The sequence below is a fragment of the Nestor notabilis genome, unplaced genomic scaffold (genome assembly GCF_000696875.1).
Source record: "Nestor notabilis isolate BGI_N333 unplaced genomic scaffold, ASM69687v1 scaffold1105, whole genome shotgun sequence".
Classification (NCBI taxonomy): domain Eukaryota; kingdom Metazoa; phylum Chordata; class Aves; order Psittaciformes; family Psittacidae; genus Nestor; species Nestor notabilis.
Genome location: NW_009927641.1, coordinates 378 through 19,868, shown reverse-complemented (window position 1 = coordinate 19,868; position 19,491 = coordinate 378). Strand labels below are relative to the sequence as shown.

The window sequence follows — 19,491 nt, the reverse complement described above, 5'->3', positions numbered from 1 at the left end:
CTGCTGGGGCCACCCAGCCTTTTCTGGAGGCCCCCAGAAGCCAGTGTCCCTGCCAGGGGCCAGCCTAGATGTGCCCCAGCATGTTCACACGCCATGTAGATGAGGCCCCAGTGCCAGGGGTTAGTGGTGGCCTTGGCAGTGCTGGGAACAGTTGGACTGGATGAGCTTAAAGGCCTTTTCCAACCCGGCTGATTGTATGAATGTATCCTTCCTCAGGCGCTTGTTTTGGGCAGATCTGCCTCCTGCTCTATTGGATTTTGTCTTCAGCCACTTCATAATGTTGCAAGTTGTAATTCTCGGGGTTTAGATTTCCTGGTCTGGGTATAGGTCTTCCATTCAGGGTTTTTTTGATGCAGGGGACACTTTTGCCAAAGGGCTCAGACATTCTGGGCAGAAACACATGAGGAACCTGAGTTGTTCTTCCCTATAAGAAATAACTTATTTAAACATAAAATCTCTTGCAACAAATCAACTGCATGTGCTGGGACCTTCCTGGCCTGGAGCAGGACAGTGGGACCAGCCACATTCCCTCGGGTGTTACAATCAGAAAACCTCACTCCCATTTGGCCAAGGTATTCTAGTGTGGTGGCAAAAACCAGACTAGAAGAGGGGATACACAAACTGAGCCAGATGGAAATGCATTCAAAATGTGGGGGGGTTCTTATTTCTTGGTATTATAAGGCACTTGATTTGTTTTCTTTTTACAATACAGACCACCACCATGGACAAACATACCCAACACCAAGAACTGAGTGTTAAATGTCTACACTTCCAATATAGCCCCTCTCAGGCTGCTTGTTGAAGCACGAGTTGGTGTGTTCTCAGGCTCTGTCTTGCTCCTGCTTGCATATGGCACATAGACATGTGGAAGTGGGCAGCACAGCCCCCTGTATGAGACAGGAAGGGCAACCAGAGAAACTGCACTGTGCTGCTTTCCCATCCCAATTGCTGGACACCCTCCCTGAAGAGCTTTAACACGAACCTTAACAGGAATGGAAACTGTAGAAAACCAGGCTGTATAGGACCTCAACCAACCTAATTTCTGCTTGTTGTGGAGGGCAGGATCACTTTTACCCATATTGCTCCTGACAGTCTGGGCTTGAAGCCTCTGGTGCTGGGCAATCACAGCCTGTTCCTCCTTCCACTGGGGTAGGAGCTTTATTGGGAGGATCCACATCCTCTCTCTGGTGGCCAGAGCTGCACACTGGCATTTTGGTGCAATTAAGACTAACCTGCAAGACTCTGGCCTCTAATGGAAGCCATAGCAGGGAGGATGTGGCCTTGGATAGAGGCAGCGCTGCAGGAGGCTGTCCTGGGAGAAAAGCAGAGCCTGGGAGGGAAAGCACAGGACTGGCCTTGATGGATTGGAGACAGGGAAAGATGTGAAATGCTCCTAACACTCAGGGTGGGTGGGAGGCCTCTGAGCCCTCAGAACAGCTGTTGTGGCATATCTTGACTTCTTTGGACGTGAATCCTGGTCACAAAGTGGGAGGTAAAAACAATGCAAAGCTCATTAGTTTTGGTGTTTTTATTAAACAGTGCTCCACAAAACACATGTACACCAGCTCACAGCTGTACCCTGATGATCCCCTGACCATCAACATAGCAACCCTGGGACCTGATGCTGCCATGGCAGCAGGCTGCAGGATCCACCTCCTTTGCAGCGGCAGTGCCCAGAAGAAACCCAGGCTCAGAGCAGTGTCCTGCACTGCCATCACACCAGCCAAGCTGGGAGGTAACTGACAGCAAGGCCTCATGTACTACAGGATGCTACCCCCAAACTGTTCGATTAGCCAAATCCCGCCCTCAGGGCTGTGCTTCCTCCTTTCCAGTCACCTCCCTGTGGTGTTTAGGCTCTGTGAATGATAGGGAAAGGTCTGCATGAGCTTGAGGCTTCTGACAAGGATGCCCAGCCCAAAGCAGACTGAGCTTCTCTGCATTTCAGGCTGTCTTTGGATGAACTTCCAGAAACATGTGATGGCAGCAGGAGGCTGTTTTTTGAGGAAACAGGCAGCCTTCCAGGAATAGTTTCTACTCTTTGCTGGAGCAGCCCATCCAGGAGGTTCTTGAGGGTCTGCCTATGCTGTGGCTAGGCTACCTTGCATTCAAGCACGTCAGCTAGCTGTGTTAGTGTGCCAGGTTTGGTCCTTCTGCTTCACTATCACTGGTGCAGGAGTGCTGGCTTGGAGGTTGCTTGTGCTGCCCTGCAGCTGCTCACCTGCTCTTAGGTGGCCTGAGGCACCCAGCAACTGGGCCCTTAAAGATCAAAACCCACATCCACTTGTGTGCAGGCTGAGGAGCTGCTCTCAAACAGCATAAATCACTATAGCTGCATCAGTAACTCACTGTGCTCAGCGTTCAGCTCATGATCAGTGCTAAGAATGCTGTTTATAGGGTCAGGTCCCTTGCAAGTATCTGATCGGCTCGGTGGGTCAAAGCTATTTAACCTAGAGCAGATGTTCCAGGTGGGTGGATGTGTTGTTGCATATCAAGCTACAAGAAGCAGTAACAAGGCAAACAAGTGACTCAAATTATCCAGGTTCAAGAAAGCTTATAAAAGAAAGCATGTAAACAACATCCATACAGGGAATAGGTTAAATGCTGGCAGAACTCAGTGGAATACATTGCTTTTCCTATGCTGCTGGTGGGCCTGGCACCACCTATCACATTCATACACAACTAAAGAAAGACTGCAAAATAAACCTTCAAAGCTAAGCAGAAGAGACCACACCAGCAAGCATGCTTAGCTCACTTTTAGACTGGAGTTTGCCATTAGATGGTGAATGGGCTTTGCAAGGTTTAGCATAACGTGGCAAATAGGCACAAAAACTAGTGAATCATTTGTCACTGGGAAAAAATGCACAGAAGCTATACATAGCCTTTGCCTTTAAAGCAGGTGAGTGGGAATTCAGGACAGTCCCAGCTGTGCCACTTGCAATTTGATGCTTAAAAAACATATACAAAGTCTCCACAGCCCATCACATTTGCTTTACGTGGAGCAGCCCAGGTACTGAACTGCCTGCTCCCTGGGTGTTCCGACAGGAAAACAAGCAACTTGCAGGGCAATAGTCCCAGTTTTTCATCTTTTGTTTTCCAAAGGTGACTAAATTCCTGCTAGTATCTGTCAGCACAAAAAAAATAAATAGCCAAAGATGCATTCAATAGAAAACATTCACCCAGGAAATGGGATACCGAAAATGGGATACCGGAAATGGCAAAACTCTGTAGCCAACCCAATCCTGTGTATTTTCTCCCTGCTCCCACCTGCAGCCCTCTGTTTTTAAGAGACACCAGCCAAACCTGCATTCAGTCTTTTAAACGGAAGCAATGCAATGAGATGACTAGAAGTATTAGAGAACTCAGCATGCCCTCAGGAGGATGGGTTTCCCTTCAGTTAGGTGAACAAACAACAGTTCGGAAGGAGGAGAAAGCTGCTCCAAACTGCTTTTCCAAGTGCAGAAGGATTCAGGCAGGAAACTGCCAAACTCAGGTTTAGAGTTCAAATGCAGGGAACTTGGCCTTGGTTGGCACCAGCAGGTCAGCAAGGAAGTAAATCGTTCCAGCCATTCCTGAGGGTCAGAAAACACAATGTGCTTCAGAGACATTCCCTATGGACACCCATTTTATCAGGGCCTGAATGACTCATGGAGACAGAAGAAAGGAAGATATTTTCAGAAGGTCCTAAACATCACCCAGGATTCCCAAGCAACTTCAGTATGCCACTGGGGAACGCATTTTGAAGCTGAAAAGCACCTGGGAAAACATGATGGGTCTTCCCCCCTCCACTTCTCTCCCTTCTGCTTTACTTGTCCACAGGTTTAACAATGAGTATTGTTGCAGAACTTTGGACCCTGTGGTGGTGTTGGCTCAGATCCCTACTGAGGTAACTGCCCAGAATCTGTGCAAGAGGCCAAAGAGGACAAGATGCTCCAGCTAAGACAGCCTATGCTGCAAGAAGACTGCTTTGGGGAAAGGGTACAAATAGGGAATACAATTTCCTTCCCATTCTCTGAGTTTTGCAGACTTCAGTGGAGCATGTATCTGGATTTCTTTGGTGCTGGACTGGCTCAGACCCAGGAGCAAAACACAAGCCTAGAGATGGAGGTTACCTTCAAAGAGAGAGAATGGAGTGTCTGGAGTCCGGCACCCATGTTGGCCATAGCTGAAACACCACTCTGCAAACTGAGGAGAGAGGAACAAAAGGTGTTGAAGTTTTGTTAAAGACAGATCTTAAAATACCACCCTCATGCTCACATTATCGCTTGCAGAGCAAGGCTTCTGCAGGATGTTCCTTCTCTATAGACTGTCAGACAGTGACTGTGCTGCTGAAGGAGCACAGTCACCCCACTCTGGTGGAGCTGCTCAGATCTGAGCTGCATCTCTGCCACACTAGAAATTGGGTTTCAAAGGCAATGGCAGTGATGTAAAAGATAGAAGTGAATAATCCCCTCTCCCTTCCTCACACAGGCTCTTACCTTGCAGGCCCTGTACAGGTATTTCATGTTCTGAGTGAGGTTATACAGTGCCAGGAAGCTGTAAGCATTGCCAGCTGCGCCATGGCACAGGCCGTAGCCTTTCTTCAGTAGCCCATACTGCCAGATCACTTCTGCACACTGCAGGGCATCATTTAGGTACTGCTGTTCCCCAAAGACCTGTAGAGACATGAAATATTCCCCCTTACTGAGGCAGTTTCCTCCACACAAAGAGCATCCATGTGTGATGGGGAAGCTTGGGTTAATGAGTTGCTCTCCTTCTGAAGTCTTAATGCTATGACTTTGCTCTCTACTTTAAAGGAGGATGGTTTTGATATGATGAATGGGGCTGTGTGTTCATTACTTTGCACTAGTTGTCACCAGTCACCTGCAACAGGACACCCAATGCAGCTGATGGCTATTTTCAGAGATAATTTTCAAGAGACTGCTTTCTGTATCAGTCAGTGGTCCCCATGGGGTCATTTCACTGTAACCAGCAATCCTACTCTCAGACAGGGTCTCAAGAGAGTCTTCTCCATGACGGAGTTCCACATTTAGGGACTCCTAAAGGGTCTTTGCAAGATTTCTGGTACCTTGTAGGCCTGGAGAAGCATGTAGATAACACCTGGTGCCCCGTGGCACCAGTGGACGAGTAGATCTCTGGTGTCATTGATGCAGGGAGGGTAATTGCCTGAAGGGAACTTGAGCTGGCAGACGTAGTCCACGCTGGGTTTGACTGTGTTGTGCAGTTTTACTTGGCTTACTCCAAGGCCAGGCTAAGAGATAGAAAGCATTAAATCAGGGAGAATTACCATTCTGTCTATCCCCAAGAGGCCCAAGATCTTCCTGAAAGGCAGAAACAAAGCCAACTGTGGTCATGGTCCCCTCTTGCTCCTTGTAAATGAAGTACTTCTTTTGTTCAGGCTGTCACACATCACAAATACCCACTTGGCCCCAGGCTGCTCTGTCCTTCTGCAGAGACTTATCTCCAGTCATTTGCTTGCAGACTGCCCTGGCATGTAATCTAGACCTCTAAGGAAGAGGGCTTGCTGCTGGTTCTCCTGAACATAGGTAGGAATAGTTTCAGGTACCCAGACTTGGAGTAAAGAGATCAGCAGTCTAAAATCAGAATTAGGGATGAATACAAGGGCATCCTTTTACAAGGGCCTGTAGGGACAGGACAAGGGGAATGGCTTTAATCTGCCAGAGGGGAGATTGGGTTGAGCTGAGGCAGAAGCTCTTCCCTGTGAGGGTGCTGAGGCGCTGGCACAGGGTGCCCAGAGAAGCTGTGGCTGCCCCATCCCTGGCAGTGTTCAAGGCCAGGTTGGACACAGGGGCTTGGAGCAACCTGCTCTAGTGGAAGGTGTCCCTGCCCACAGCAGGGGGTTGGAGCTGGAGGAGCTTTAAGCTCTCTTCCAAACTGAACCATTCTATGATTCTGTGGTAACACCAGGACTGATTTCTAGCACCTATAGCATCTCAGCTCTGAGCTACCAAGCTGTGATGCTGCATTTTCACAGCTGTTTCTGGGTAACTGCAAGGGGGTGACTTCGCTGCTGACCTCAGATGGAAGCAAGAGAGTGACTTCAGTGTCCTCTTCCAATGACACTGCCCCATATGCAATGTGTGCAGTTCAACTATCCCACTGCAGGCTGCAGCGAGCGCTCCCATCTAAGGCTCATACTGTTCCCAGGTTGAACTTGAAAATTCAACATCAACACTTGTGCTGTAAAACGATTAGAGATAAAAGTCCACTGTCCTCTTCTCCCTATTTCCCATGTTTGTTTCCCCCGAGGCTTTTTATGCATCCTGCTTGGCTGATCCTGCCTCCCTGTACATCATACAGCAGAGAAGCATGAAGCCCATGCAGGATTTATGGGGGGCTTACACTTACAATGATTTAAAACATCAGCTTGGGAACAAGTGCAGGGACTTGGTGCACATTTGAGCTCACAGCACACTGCTGCCTCCCCTGTTCCCAACTTGCTGCTCTGTACACCTTGCATTCTCCTTCTGTTTAAACATCACCAACCACCCCTTCCTCTCTGAGTCACATAAGGGGGTTCTGTTCACAGGAACTCTGCTTATCCTGTGGATGGGCTTGAACTTTGAGGGTCCTGAAGCAAAGCTCAAATACTTGAAACCTCTGGTGGCTTATTTTCCACCTGCTGTGAGAGTTGGGTCTAATAAAAGATCTCACCTATTTCTATGAATATTGCTATGTTAAAATAATCTGCCTTGCTCAGTGGGTGCCCATAATGCTTTAAAAATGGAATGTTATTTATTGATGTTGTTTTTCTAAGAGCTTAAGCACTGTCAATTTATGCACAGTGACCCACAGAGGGGAATTGCCACCTTAGATGCAGGCCCCAATTTGGAAACAAAGGCATTTCCCACTTCCCTGTGATCAACACAATCTCTTTGACCATAGTTTTCTTAGAGATTCTCACTCTGTTATGATCTGCAAATGCACCACCTCAGGATTGCAGGAATCCCACTGATGCCAACAAATGGGAATACTTCATAAGCAATTAAGGAAGGAGGGGGAAGCTCAGACCCAGCTGACCTACAGGCCTCCATTATGTGAAACTGCTGGTATAATGCAGGTCACATTTCTCTACAGATCTCCACAGAGGCGGGAAATTCAATCTCACAGACTCAAAGAAAACCTTTAGAAGTGGAGATTTGTGCTCAAACACAGGAATAAGTCCATAAGACAAGGGATCTGGCCCAGCTTGGCATCACCAAGAGCTAATTCAATTGCTCCTCCTTGTTCAAAGAGACATGAAACAGCTGCTAAAGGCCCCTCCTCTCCAGTGCCTTTTACCTGCATGAGATAGTAGTAAATCCCAGCCAAACCATGGGCTGCTCCTACATAGTACTCCTGGTACCACTCATACATCAGTGGGCTCTTTGCTGTAAAGTTCCTCCTTTTGGCCAAGCTTTCTCCTGAGGCAACAACAGCTTCACAGACCTGTGGATGGGAACAGATGCTGGTGAGGGAAATGCTGCTGGCTTGGACACAGCACAGTGAGTATCCTGACCACAACAACAGAGTTCGTTTGCTGCCCAAGCAGAGGGAAGTGTGGGTGAGGGAGTGAAATGTATGGATGGTGGGGGTGCATTTTGTGCTTTGTCCCTTTGGAAGAGCAGCAGTAATACTGTGATGTGGTTTCTCCCTTGTTGCCAGAGTTCTCTATATCTAGCATTGATTTTTACCTTCCCAAAGATAAGCTGCATAGGAGACAGCTAAAAAGTCAGAAGCAGCCACGGTACCTGTTGAATGTGACTCTGAGGGATCTTTTCCTCTCCAAAGTGCTTGTTCACAAACATGAGTGCATAGAGATAGCCCATGCGCCCGTACAGCAGCTCATCTGGCACTCGGGAGTCGAGCTTGTGAAGATGGAGCAAACTGCAAAGAGAAATTCACATGGAGGAGATCAGAGGCCACTCAAAGCCACGTAACCAGGCACTGAGACTGGAGCTCAAGACCATGGCTTGTTCCTTCATGCTGCCTGCACCATGGGAGATGTCAATCCGGTCTCTGGGTCTCAGCCTTCCAGCTACACAAGGTGTGAAATCCCTCCATCCCCTTTGCTTTTTGTTTGGCTTATTGCTTTATTCTGCTCAGCTTTTTACAATGCACTCATACTACGTGCTTGGTTTTTAGAGCACCAGCTCTAGAAAAGCTACTTGTGGGGCTACAGGAAATGTTCAGCATAAAGTTGCTGACTGCTCAGGAAAGGTGCAGGAAAAGCCTGCCCACTATTACCACCCTGTGGTGCTATGGGCAAGGCAGACCCTCAGACAAAAATGACTGTTTTCAAGTAAAACTGGTATCTTTAATTTGGCTGCTCAAGGAACACTAGAAAGTCAAACTAGTGCTGATGGTATGTGGAAAAAAATCTCACCTCTTGTGCTTATAAATCCTGACAGAAAAGCCCCTTTCTCTCCATGCCTGCAAGTAGGGCTCTACTGTCAGTGGAGAAAGAGGAACCTCCATGAGCTAAACATCTAGGTAGGAGGTGGGGAGAAGCAGCTGAAAATGTTGTTTAACATCAAGCCTCTATGGCATGTGTAAGCAATCGTCTCTAGGGAGAGCTGGGCAGTAGTGAGGAGGGCTGAGCAGTGAGTGCCATGGGCTGTCTGGTGCAGCCCCACACTGAGGACAGCTTGGCTTTAGCCCACAAGTGCAGAGCCAGAGGTCTGCTGGAGTCATGTATTTTCTTTGCCATGTTGCAAAGCTGGTGACGTTCCTGCAGTGCTACTGGAGACTGACAGCTCTTCACACTGGTGCTTTGTAGCTCAACTCACTGTGAACACCATTCTTCCTGTTCTGCCTCTCATCACATTTCCAGCAAGGCTGGATGTTCTTCCCTGTCAGGCAGCTGGCAGGGATGTGGCTGGGTTTGCCTTTATTTTTCTGTTCACCCCCAAGACAGCAATCTGCAGAATGGCATCACTTTCAAATACCAGCAAAAGGGGCCTCAAGCCTGTTCCCTCAGATGCCTCCTGCTGAGGCTGCAACAGGGAAAGGGCTAAGAAACCAGCCAGGAGAGCTCTGCGTGTGTGTGTGTGTGTGTGTGTGTGTGTGTGCAGGGCTTCTCTGTCACAGCAGTGCAAGGAGCAGAAAAGGTGCCTTGGCAGCCCTTGCTCCTGGGCAGAACAGTGTGTTGCAAAGGAAAGAAGCAACCAAATGTTCCAAGTACCCTCAGAGCAGAGAGAGGATGCTGGGCTGTGACTCCCCACAGCAGGAAACTATCCCTTTGGCACTGGACTCAGAGAGCGCAGGGATATTGAAGGAGAAAGCAGTGTCTTAAAGTGGATGGGCCCCATCCCTTCATGTATCACTTGAGATGTGCACTGCTCCATGGGAGAAGATTTCTCACTGATTAAACCCCAGAGACAGACTCTACATCCAAGACTAGGAGTAAGCACAAGGTCCCTCTCTCAGCTGTGTGGGCTGCAAGGAAAGCTCTGCTACCTCCTCATGTCCCCTGTCCCTAAGTCCAAGAAAGGCAGATGAAGAGGAGGGTTTTCAAGGAGGAAAAGAGTGTTTCAGCAGATGAACTCTCTTCTGGCTGGTGATTTTGTTCAGCAATGAGATGTCAGGTGCAATAGAAGGAATGGATGGGTGGATAAACAGTAATACCCACAGTAGGGCTTTTCTGAGGTCTGGATGTGAAATCTTGTGGGGAGACTGGGAGCTGTTATCCTTGCTCCCTTTGCATTACTGCTTCTAACTCTAGCTGCTTTTTCAGGCAGTACCATCAGGGGTGGAAGCCTGCCTGTGGTTTCTGGGTTTGAAATGTGGGGCAGGGCTGCATGGCATGTGTGCAGCTGGGATGCTGCTGGACTGACTGCATGCACAATGCATTTTTCAGGTGCAAGGGGATAAATCAAGGTCCCTGAAAGGAAGAGCTACTCCTGCTCACATATTACCTCAACTGGCAAAAATCACTAGTTTCTGGCCTGAGGGCAAGCGAGGCAGCTGTAGAACAGGATATTTGTATTCACCAGCTCTGAAAGCAAACCTTTGACTTTCTGAATTGGTGGAAGACTGGTGGGAAAAGAGGACTCCTGGAACACGGCTCAGATTTTCACAGGCTCTTGGAAAATGGGCTGCCCTGAAGCATTAGTCTCCAGAGCATAAAAGCACATTTGTTGGTCATGAACTCATTTAGGCAAGAGCAAGGAGCTAAGGAAAAACAAGCTCCTGTCTATTCCACTGCAGGTAAAACCTGGCTGATGGATTTTCTCCTCAGGCTCTGTAAAGATGAGGTGCTTTAAAAGACCTTTATTTAGGAGAATAAAACGGACAGAGGACCTCCTCCTCCACAGCTGCAATGGAGATGCACTTTCTATGCACCTGCACTGCATACCTTAGCAACTATTCTGTAACTAAACAGCATCCTCCAAACCCACTTAAGAGTTGTGATTAAGGGAGCTATTTCTCAATAAAATACTCTCTTTTTAAAGGCCTCATGGTCAAGCTAACTGCTCTGGGAATTGGTGGCACAGGAAGGACAGTCTTAACTGCTCCTTTGAGAAAGCCAAGCTTTGCTTTTTGCTTCCCCTCAAAACGTATAAAGAAACCAATTTCCAGGGCTCTGCCTTTACTGTGCCATTAGATGGCAGTGCAGAATTAATCATGAGTTTTCATTCTCCCACAGAACTGAGGCAGAAAGGATACAGATACAGAAGGGAGGGGAGAGCTATTACAGGAAGAATTAGGGATTTTTCCCAACTTGGGGCTTATGCATTGAGCAAAACTGACCAGTACTATTTGACACATCAGTTCCCTTTTTGCTAGCAAAACTGTTGATCGTAGCGAGACTCACCACTTTGACACGGGATTAAGCAAAACCTAAACCACAGATTATTTCAAGAATAAAGAAGATTCTGTCCTCAGACTGACTATATCCACGTAAACCAGCAGCTATTCTTAGGTAAGGGGTGTCCAAACATACAGGCACCTGATTCCCACCCGTGGCTTTCTTTAATTGCTATTACACATCACTTGCTCATGGCTGTTCAAGGGCACTCAGTGTTCTGAAGCCTCAGGGGTTTTGTCTTGGTTTTGTGCTGACCACAGGTAAATGGAGACTCTTTGCAGGGCTGTTTCTCACCTTCTTAAAGTTGATCTCCCTTAAGCAGGAAAAGCTTGCAACTGCATCTCCTTTACTTTTTTCCTTCCTCTGCCACATGCTGATCCGACTGTAGGACCGCTTTATTTGTCCTTTTTTTGTCTTTAAGTACCCAACAAAAATACATTTGAAACAGTTGAGGAAAGGCAGGAAATAGAAATAGAAAGAAATGAATCATAACCAGCTGCATTCAGCAGTTGAAAGGATGCTGTCAATCTTAGGTTTAAGTCAAAGTGTACTAACAAATAGAAAGTGGAAGCAAGTGACAAAATTTATCTAATAATCCGACCACTTTTCTCCTCTTCATCAGAATGGCTGCAAAGCTAAATTGAAGGGTTCTGAAAATATATCAAACCTCACCTTATGGGGTTTAATTCAGGCATTTTTGTCTTCCTGTGTTGATCAGAACTATTTTTAAGATGGCAATAGCAGCTGAACTTGCTCCCCAGCCTGCAGGCTGCCAGACAGGCACGTTTGTCCTTGAGCTCATGGCAGAACTAGTTTATGTTACTGGATTATCCAGCTCATAAGGCTGCAAAAACTGTATCCAGGCTTGGCAGAGAGTGCCCAGTACAAGCCCAGACCAGCTCTATGAGCAAGAGGAACATTAGGTCCAAGACATAACCAAGCTTTTTACCGAGTGATGCAGTCTTCTGACTGCTTCTGGTTCTGCAGTTTGTGGTAGACAACAGCAGCCACTGCCAGGGGCCCGGCATCTCCACACAGGAACGTGATGGATCGTCTTGTCAGACAGCTCAGGCTCTTCTTTACGTACTCATGGGCTGCCTGAAGGTAGGCTGGGTCTCCATACACATCATATAGATGCAAATACAGCACAGCAATGCCTGCAAAAGGAACATAAAGGTTGCACTCACCAGAAAAGTTCACCTTTCTTGCTCTGCGCCCTGGCTGTTTTAGTGAACCTAAAAGCCCAGCTTCCAGCCTCATCTAGGGCATAAGCCTTCTAGACAGGCTTCTGGAGGGCATAACCCATAGCTGCAGCATCCACAGCTTCTTTTCCTGCTTTGTGACCTCCTTGTACTTGATGCTGCTTATGAGTGGACTGCAGGTCAAGACAACCAGCAGTGTGTGACCCAGGAGGTCCTGGATGATGGCAGAGCTTCTGATACACAGGTTAAGCGCAATTCTAGTAGTGAGGAGCAAAAGATGAGATCTCAACAAACCCACCTAAATCTATCAACTGTACCTGGGACTGCTGCTAAACAGTGGTGGGGAAAAAAACAATCATCTCTGGGCAAGATGGTACTTGTGGCAGAGTAGAACTGGATTGTTATTATCCAATATATTTTGCCAGGCCACAAGGTACAGGGCTGGGTCTCTTAGCTTGGATTGGATTTTACAAGAAGTGACACATCATCAGCACTGGGAAGCTGCACCCTTAAGACATCCTAGTTGGCTTTTTTTACCCCCTCATTCCCACTGGCAAGCACCAGTAAGGTTGTTACAGCTTCGTGGGCATCACCTCCTGCTGCTGAGCAGGTCCCAAGCCCTACACCGAGGACTGGTGTGTCCTACAAAAGAAAGGGGCTGCCTGACTCTGTCTCTCCTCTGTGGCACGTCATTCATGCAACCAGCCCTTGTGTGAAACATGAACAGCTACCTGGAATGCTGGAAAAGGCTGTGTGGTCCTCCCTGGAGGTTTGCAATGGGCTGGCCAGCTAGAGAAACAACTCTGCTACTGAGAGGTCACATCAGTTGTTGTTCTTTGCCTCTGCCTGCCCTGTCTTCAGCCAGCTCTTGAAGCTTTTAGTAGGTGACTGAGTCCTAAGTAAGTCTGTGTCTGAAGGGTCTGACACATTTGAACCATCCTTCTGACCTGGAAGTTACCCTCAAACGTGCACAGCAGAAACCTACTGGCCTAGGCCTACATTACTTTGAGAAAAGCTTATTTCTCCTCTTACCAGCATCTGTTTCTAAGACGCCTCAGGTCCTGCATTTAAGCCTAAATTAATAGAGCCCATCTCTGCAGATCTTGCCGTGGCAAGGTGAAGAGGGGCAACATGCTGCAAAATTACTTTCCATGGTACTGAGGACAATTTAAAATGTAGGTTGTTTTCTCATTTTGCATGGGTAATCTCCAAAGCATCGTGCTGCAGACAATTCAATTCCACATGTATATTAAGGGCAAGTTTCTATTTCCTGATGAAGCTAATAACCTTGTACTCTCTCTAAGCAGTTCAGCGTTAGGTTAGCATTTCCAGAGAGAGCTCAGACGTATGGGGCCATCACTTAAGTGTGTAAGGATGTGCATAGGAAGCCCATCTTTAAAGGGGAACCCTCCTCTTCCAGCTTGCAGATCTCAAGTGACTCTCCCTGATTTATTTAGCAGCTAGCACAGCTTCTAGACTTTAATAGGCCTGAGAGCTGTCTGAGCACAACGTGCACTCTTGACTTATCTGCTTTAATATACAACTTTGTGCTTTGTAAGTAGCTTCTATTCCCACTGCCATCACACCACCCTCATTACGTACGTAACTACCACACTAAGACCACTGCCAGGACTGAATTCTTAGAAAGTCAATGTCTCAGCATTGTTTTCCTCTGCCTTCTTTGCCTCTTCTCTTCTAAAGTATTTCTCCCTCCCTTTCCTCCAGGCCCAAGCATCTTTAGGAAAGGCTCTAAAACACCACTGACCTGAAGGATGGATGGGATGAGTTGCTTCCCCAAATCATTCATTTTTCCTTTTTCTTTAAAACCAAAGGCCTTGCAAACTGAATCTAAAGCAAATTTCCTCAACTCAGTCCTGAAGGAATTCATAGTCCCAAGCTGATCAGAAGGCACAATGTAGTGCTGCTTTCAGCCCACTTGTTGTTACACTGCTGGGAGCCCAAAAGTAGGGAAGGCCAGCAGAGGAGGGCAGGTCCGTGCATGAAGAGGCAATGTTTAGACATATGTAGAGGTATACAACATGCAGTCACCTGGGTGGGGATTTTCCTGTATCCTGTGTGCCAAGATACAGGCAGCATATTTCAGAGCTTGGAGACAAGAGAAGTTCCACACCTAATGAATTTGGCTCTAAAGTGAGAGAATGTTGTTCTGTAGAAGCTATTCCACAGATCCCTTTCCAGTAATACCTTCCTCACTCCGACTGACGGGGTGTTTGGTATGCAATAAGTGCTACACAAACATGGCATCATCATTCAAATGTGACTACATAAGCAGTGGATCTGCTCCATTTCTGTGTTCAGTGTCCCAATTGGAAATGTGACCTATTTTTTTGACCTCTGAGACTCCTGATTGCTTCCAGCAGAACAGTGGCTGCCTGTGGCCTGCTACTGCCAAAGATGCATGGGCTTTGATCTGTTTATTGGTTACTCTTGGACCTTTTTCTGTGTAGTTTCTTCAGACTTCCAAGGTTTTTGCTCCTTGCAGCGCATGGAGCCAAAATACTGCTGCATAGCCACGTGTGATGGAGAATGTATCAGACATCACTTGATGGTGCAGGACTGCAGCAAACACACATGCTACTGCTATACCCTTCAGCAGGGCTCTGATGACTGAAACTGTCATCTCTGGTGTGCAGGAAGCCAATACACTGGAGTGTTAATGTCTGAGGTGCTTGCTCACTGCAGGGAAGCAAGAGGCAAAAATCAGTCCTGCATGTCTCCCACAAAGCCTGTTCATTTAACATCTTCAGTAGGATAGTCAACAACATCCCTTGCCATCCTGTATGAGGGGTGTTGTGGATGCAGAGGGGTGCTTTGCCTTAAAGATTTCTTCTTAGGTGGGCAGAGGAAGAGGCTTAAATCTACATAGTAGAAATGGACTTGTCTGCACCAGTTGGCTAGAGATGATGGCTCTGACTTTAGTAACCATTGCTTTCAACAGAGCAGACATCACTGGAGGTACCAGGAAAGCTCTTGCTTGCGAAAGCACTGTAGCAGGCTGAAAGAGCATCTCATCCAGATGACATTCTGCTGATCAAAGAGGAGTAAAGCCACACCTCAGCTTCCTTGCACTACCACTGCAAACAGTTCTGCTGGTGGGAGAACAGCAGTAGTGAGACAAAGCTTCCCCTCCACGCTGAAGAGAGGATAAAAGTGAGAGGTGTCAGTGCCACTGCAGTCCCCTTGCTGACAGCACCAGCAGGGATGCCCATTAGGCTGTTCTGACCATGTCTCCTTGTCTACCAGGAGCTGAGCTGCAAAGTGGTCCTCTCACAGAGGGCGCTAGGTTGTCATAAGAGGGGACTTCTTGGCCTAATTTGGACCATTTCCAAACCTGCCATCCACTACAGTAATAAAGAGCTCCAAGATCTTGCACTGACCCAGGGAGGTAAGTCAGCACCCTCACAGCAGGATGTCAAACACAGGAGCAAAAGTGGTAACTCATCTCTGCACACAGAGATGGAGCCTGATGTCATTGTAATGAGTCAGGCATGGGATAAGTTACAGAGGGGGTGGCATAGCTTTACTGCCCAGCTGAAATGATAATAAAGGTCTTTTCTGGTGCAGGCACATGGGATATTGCATTTATAAATACATGCCAAAGCCCTGCTGAATGGGACAGTGAGACATCTCTGGAGGGCAGTATCATGCCATGACTAGAACTGCCTGGTGAGCTACAGGTGCATTTGACTACTGCTTGTCTTTCTAGTGCACTGTGGGACACGGGACATTTCTTCTCCAGCCTTAAAACCTGGGTAACAAAGCTGCTTTTGTAAAGCAAAAGAAACATTCCCCCTAAAAAAAACCCAAATGAACAAACAAAACCCAGCCCAGGCCAAAATACCCATTACCCCACCATAGAACCCTACAACATGTTATGTTAGAAGGAATCCGTGGAGGTGATCTGATCCAACTCTCTGAAAGTAAGGCCAGCTTCAAATTTACATCCCATTACTCTGATCCTTGTCCAGTCAAATACTAAGTACAAGAACAGAGATGTCACAAAGACTACTCACCAAGCACTTGGCAGCAATGTGGTTTATGTGGGTGACACAAGGCACTCTATTCTCTCATCGAATGCAGCCTCATTGCCTCTTATTCTGTAGGGGTTGTCTGAGGATTTCTGTTTTTCTGAACAGAACTCTTTGTTGATGCAAGTTCTTTGGGTTCTCAGATTAAATTAAGATATTGCACTAAAATGAATGAAAGGGTTTTTTCCAGAAGCTTTCCTGAACTGGTCTGGTCAGGATTTCTAGCCTTCTTAAATGGCTTTTATTTCATCTGGTGTGTCTTTTGAAGAGCTCTTTCAAAAGGCAACTCAGCCCCATTCCTTGTCTCCACTTGCCAGCCAAAAGCTGTGGATGGGGCAGGCCAGCTGGAATCACCAGTGTCAGAGGCCCTCAAGCTCCAAAAGCCGCAAGTATGACACTGCTAGAGAAGGGAATGCTCACATGGGAAAGGGATTCCAAAGGCACTGCCATAATGTGGAGGAGGGGGAATCTCTCCCTTATACACCATTTCAGAAGGCAGATCACCTCATTGTCTTGGAAGGACACAACAATCCAGCAGGCACTGGACTTGGGAACTTCCCAGCTTCTGCAGTTAGCTAGGAGGTGATAGGAGTCAGTCTCCTTCCATTCCCTTTCCATTGTCTAGGCTTCCAGCCAAGGTAATCTTTGGTGCAAGGCCTCTTGCACTATAAGGAATAGCAGCACACAGTGCATGTGCTCTTCAGCATCCTTATGCTGATCTATGTGAAAATGGATGAGGCAGTTGACTTCTGCCAGGATTTGAACTGCTTCTGATTCAGGATTAGCTGACAGCAGTTTACCTTCCCTCAGTCAACTCTTTGATACCAGTGAAACAGATTAAGACCACAAAAGCTCTTGCAGCAGTCTGGCTAAACTGCTTAAAAGACAGAACACAACAGCTAAGCCTGGTCTACACCCAGGCACGTACCTGGTGTTGCCTACGGGCCTTGATCTCTATGGGGACCTGACTGAAACTCTAACAAGCCAATTCAAATCTGTTTTGAGAGCATTCAGCCATATGCTGGATAATCTTGATCCAAAATGTGTTTTCACTGCCTTTGAGCTGAAAATATAAGTTCTTCCCTCCCTCTGCTCCAGTTTCACATGCCAAGAAGCCATGGCTTCCCTAGCACAAATGCTGGCCGGGGGAACAGGGCTCCATCAACTGTGTTGGGAAAGAAACAGGCACCAAAGTAAAACGCCAGCATATGCTGTGTATTACTGGGTGTAATGTAGTACACTCAAGTATGTTACATTTCACGCAGAGTTTGCGCTGAGAGAGCCGTATTTCAAATCTCTCTTATTAGCAGCCACAAGAGTGTGGGATGATTTCAGACTGCTGGGCAATGATTTACATGAGAAGATACTCAACAAGCCTTTTCTACATAAGCAATTACAGGGAAAAGCTGCTGTCTTGGCCCAATTAATTTTGTCTCCGGGAACCAGCACTGAATAAATTAATGTAGTTAGGATTAGAAAAGAAGGGAGGGTGGCAAAGATACAGTGTAATATCTGCAAACTTCCCTTCGCTGGCTGTGACCTGCAGGAAATCTGCCTATGGGGTTTTTCCTAATCCTATTAGCTAAGGTGGGAAGGTTGCGTTCCAATGGGAAATGATCCCTGGGAGGTAAAGAGAAGAATCCCTCTTGAGAAACTCCCTTCCAAGGGACTCTAGTGGTAGGACAAGGGGTAATGGGTTTAAACTTAAACAGAGGAACTTTAGGTTAGATACAAGGAAGAAGTTCTTCACAGTGACGGTGGTGAGGCACTGGAATAGGTTGCCCAAGGCAGTTGTGAATGCTCCAACCCTGGAGGCATTTAAGGCCAGGCTGGACAGAGCCTTGGGCGACATAGTTTAGTGTCTGGTGTCCCTGCTCATGGCAGGGGGTTTGGAACTAGATGATCTTAAGGTCCTTTCCAACCCAAACTATTCTATGAATCTATGATTCTAAGTAACAGTGAGCTGAAATCCTGACAGAGCTCTCAAATACTGCTTCACACCTGCAGTCACTTTCCAACATGAAGCTCCTCAAGCCACCCTAAGGAAGTGGGGTGTAGTCCTAATACCAGCTAATTGTACTCCTCCTTTATCTCCTGGCAAGAAGTAGACTACCACCATACCAAGTAGTACCCTTATGACTTAAGACCATCTTTACATATGGGGTGCTTCTCATCTAAGGGGACCTCAGAGCAGGGTCACACAGGCTGTAGGACTGAACCTGTCTCCCAAGGTGAAATCAGCAAGCACTGAAAAATAAACCCTGCATAAATTCACAGGCAGCAGCAGAGTGCTGCCAGATAGCAACTGATGAAATCAATGTTCTCCCACGCTGGAATTTAATACTGGCATCCTAGCATTTCTCAGGAACTGCTCTAGAGTGCTCTCACTGCCTGTCTACCTTACTAAAACTGTTAAGCTGTCATCAAGCTGCAGAGTTATTTTAGCACCTACACAACAAACACCATTCTCCCAAGCAAACTGTTGGCATCAAGTTCCATAGGATGCAAGCACAAGCCAGCCACACCCAGATTATAATGTAGAAAGTTGTCCTTTAGGATTGCAGTGCATTGACAAAGGAAAAAGGCAGCAAAATGTCTTGCAGCAAGCATGAGAATAATATGAGATTAACTGCAACCACCCCAGGGTCCCTCCCTAGAGCCTGGCTTGGTGCAGAAGTCAGGCAAGCTGACAAAGCACACAGCACTAGCCAAGGATGAGGCAGTATGGAAAGGTGTGTCCTCCCTGGCTCCAGGAATAGAGAGGGGAAGGAGTGCTCCCAGGGAAGGAAAGGCAGGTTGAAAATGCAGAACAGGAGAAAGACAAGCTCCTGGAAGGTTTGCAGACAAAAGTTAGCGTGAGGAAGGCTTCCATCCTTTGTTATACTCACATTTCCGCTCCTTCCAGCAGGTACTGGAGCAGAACTAGCCCTGGCTAAGTGGAGGGGCACTACCTGGGAACAGGAATGCAGCAACCTGCCAATCAGACAACGTTGTAAGATAAAATTCAGCCCAGAGAAGGCAGACATTATCTCAGGCCTTAAGCTCACCGCTGCCATAGGCAACGACTCCTTGCAGCTAAATGACCTACCTCACGCATCTGCCTACTTCATGGAGCACTGGTTTACTTGTCACCATCCCCACCAGGACCAGATTTGGAGCCAGTCCCTTCGAAAGCTCCCATGTTTGCTCTCTGTTGTATAAGGTTGGCTCTATTAACCAAGAGAAGATCCAGTGCTGCCTTGCAACGCTACAGTCTCTGCAGCTTGGAGCCTGCTCCAGCCCTTTGTTTCAATGGATTAAAACATGCAGAAGAAGCACTATTCTTGAGCGGGATCTACTGTGATCATTCAAACACCCAAAAAACCCTGTGATCTGCCTTGGCTTGACCTAGATTCAGCTCTGGAGAGCTCCTGCTCCATACGATCTGCTCGGC

The 19,491-nt window shown here is 47.3% G+C and overlaps 1 protein-coding gene across 1 annotated transcript in view; it reads right to left on the bottom strand.

Moving 5' to 3' along the window:
- Window positions 1–3,155: 3,155 nt before the first annotated feature.
- Window positions 3,156–19,491, bottom strand: part of LANCL1 (LanC lantibiotic synthetase component C-like 1 (bacterial)) — a 16,485-nt gene continuing 149 nt past the window's right edge. Inside the window, exons 2-8 of the mRNA XM_010014127.1 lie at window positions 11,757–11,968; window positions 7,749–7,884; window positions 7,300–7,446; window positions 5,066–5,248; window positions 4,476–4,652; window positions 4,110–4,182; window positions 3,156–3,569 (exon numbers count right to left, since the gene is read on the bottom strand). Coding sequence (XP_010012429.1) covers window positions 3,493–3,569; window positions 4,110–4,182; window positions 4,476–4,652; window positions 5,066–5,248; window positions 7,300–7,446; window positions 7,749–7,884; window positions 11,757–11,968 — 1,005 coding nt within the window. The 3' untranslated portion in view covers window positions 3,156–3,492. The remainder of the gene's footprint in view (window positions 3,570–4,109; window positions 4,183–4,475; window positions 4,653–5,065; window positions 5,249–7,299; window positions 7,447–7,748; window positions 7,885–11,756; window positions 11,969–19,491) is intronic.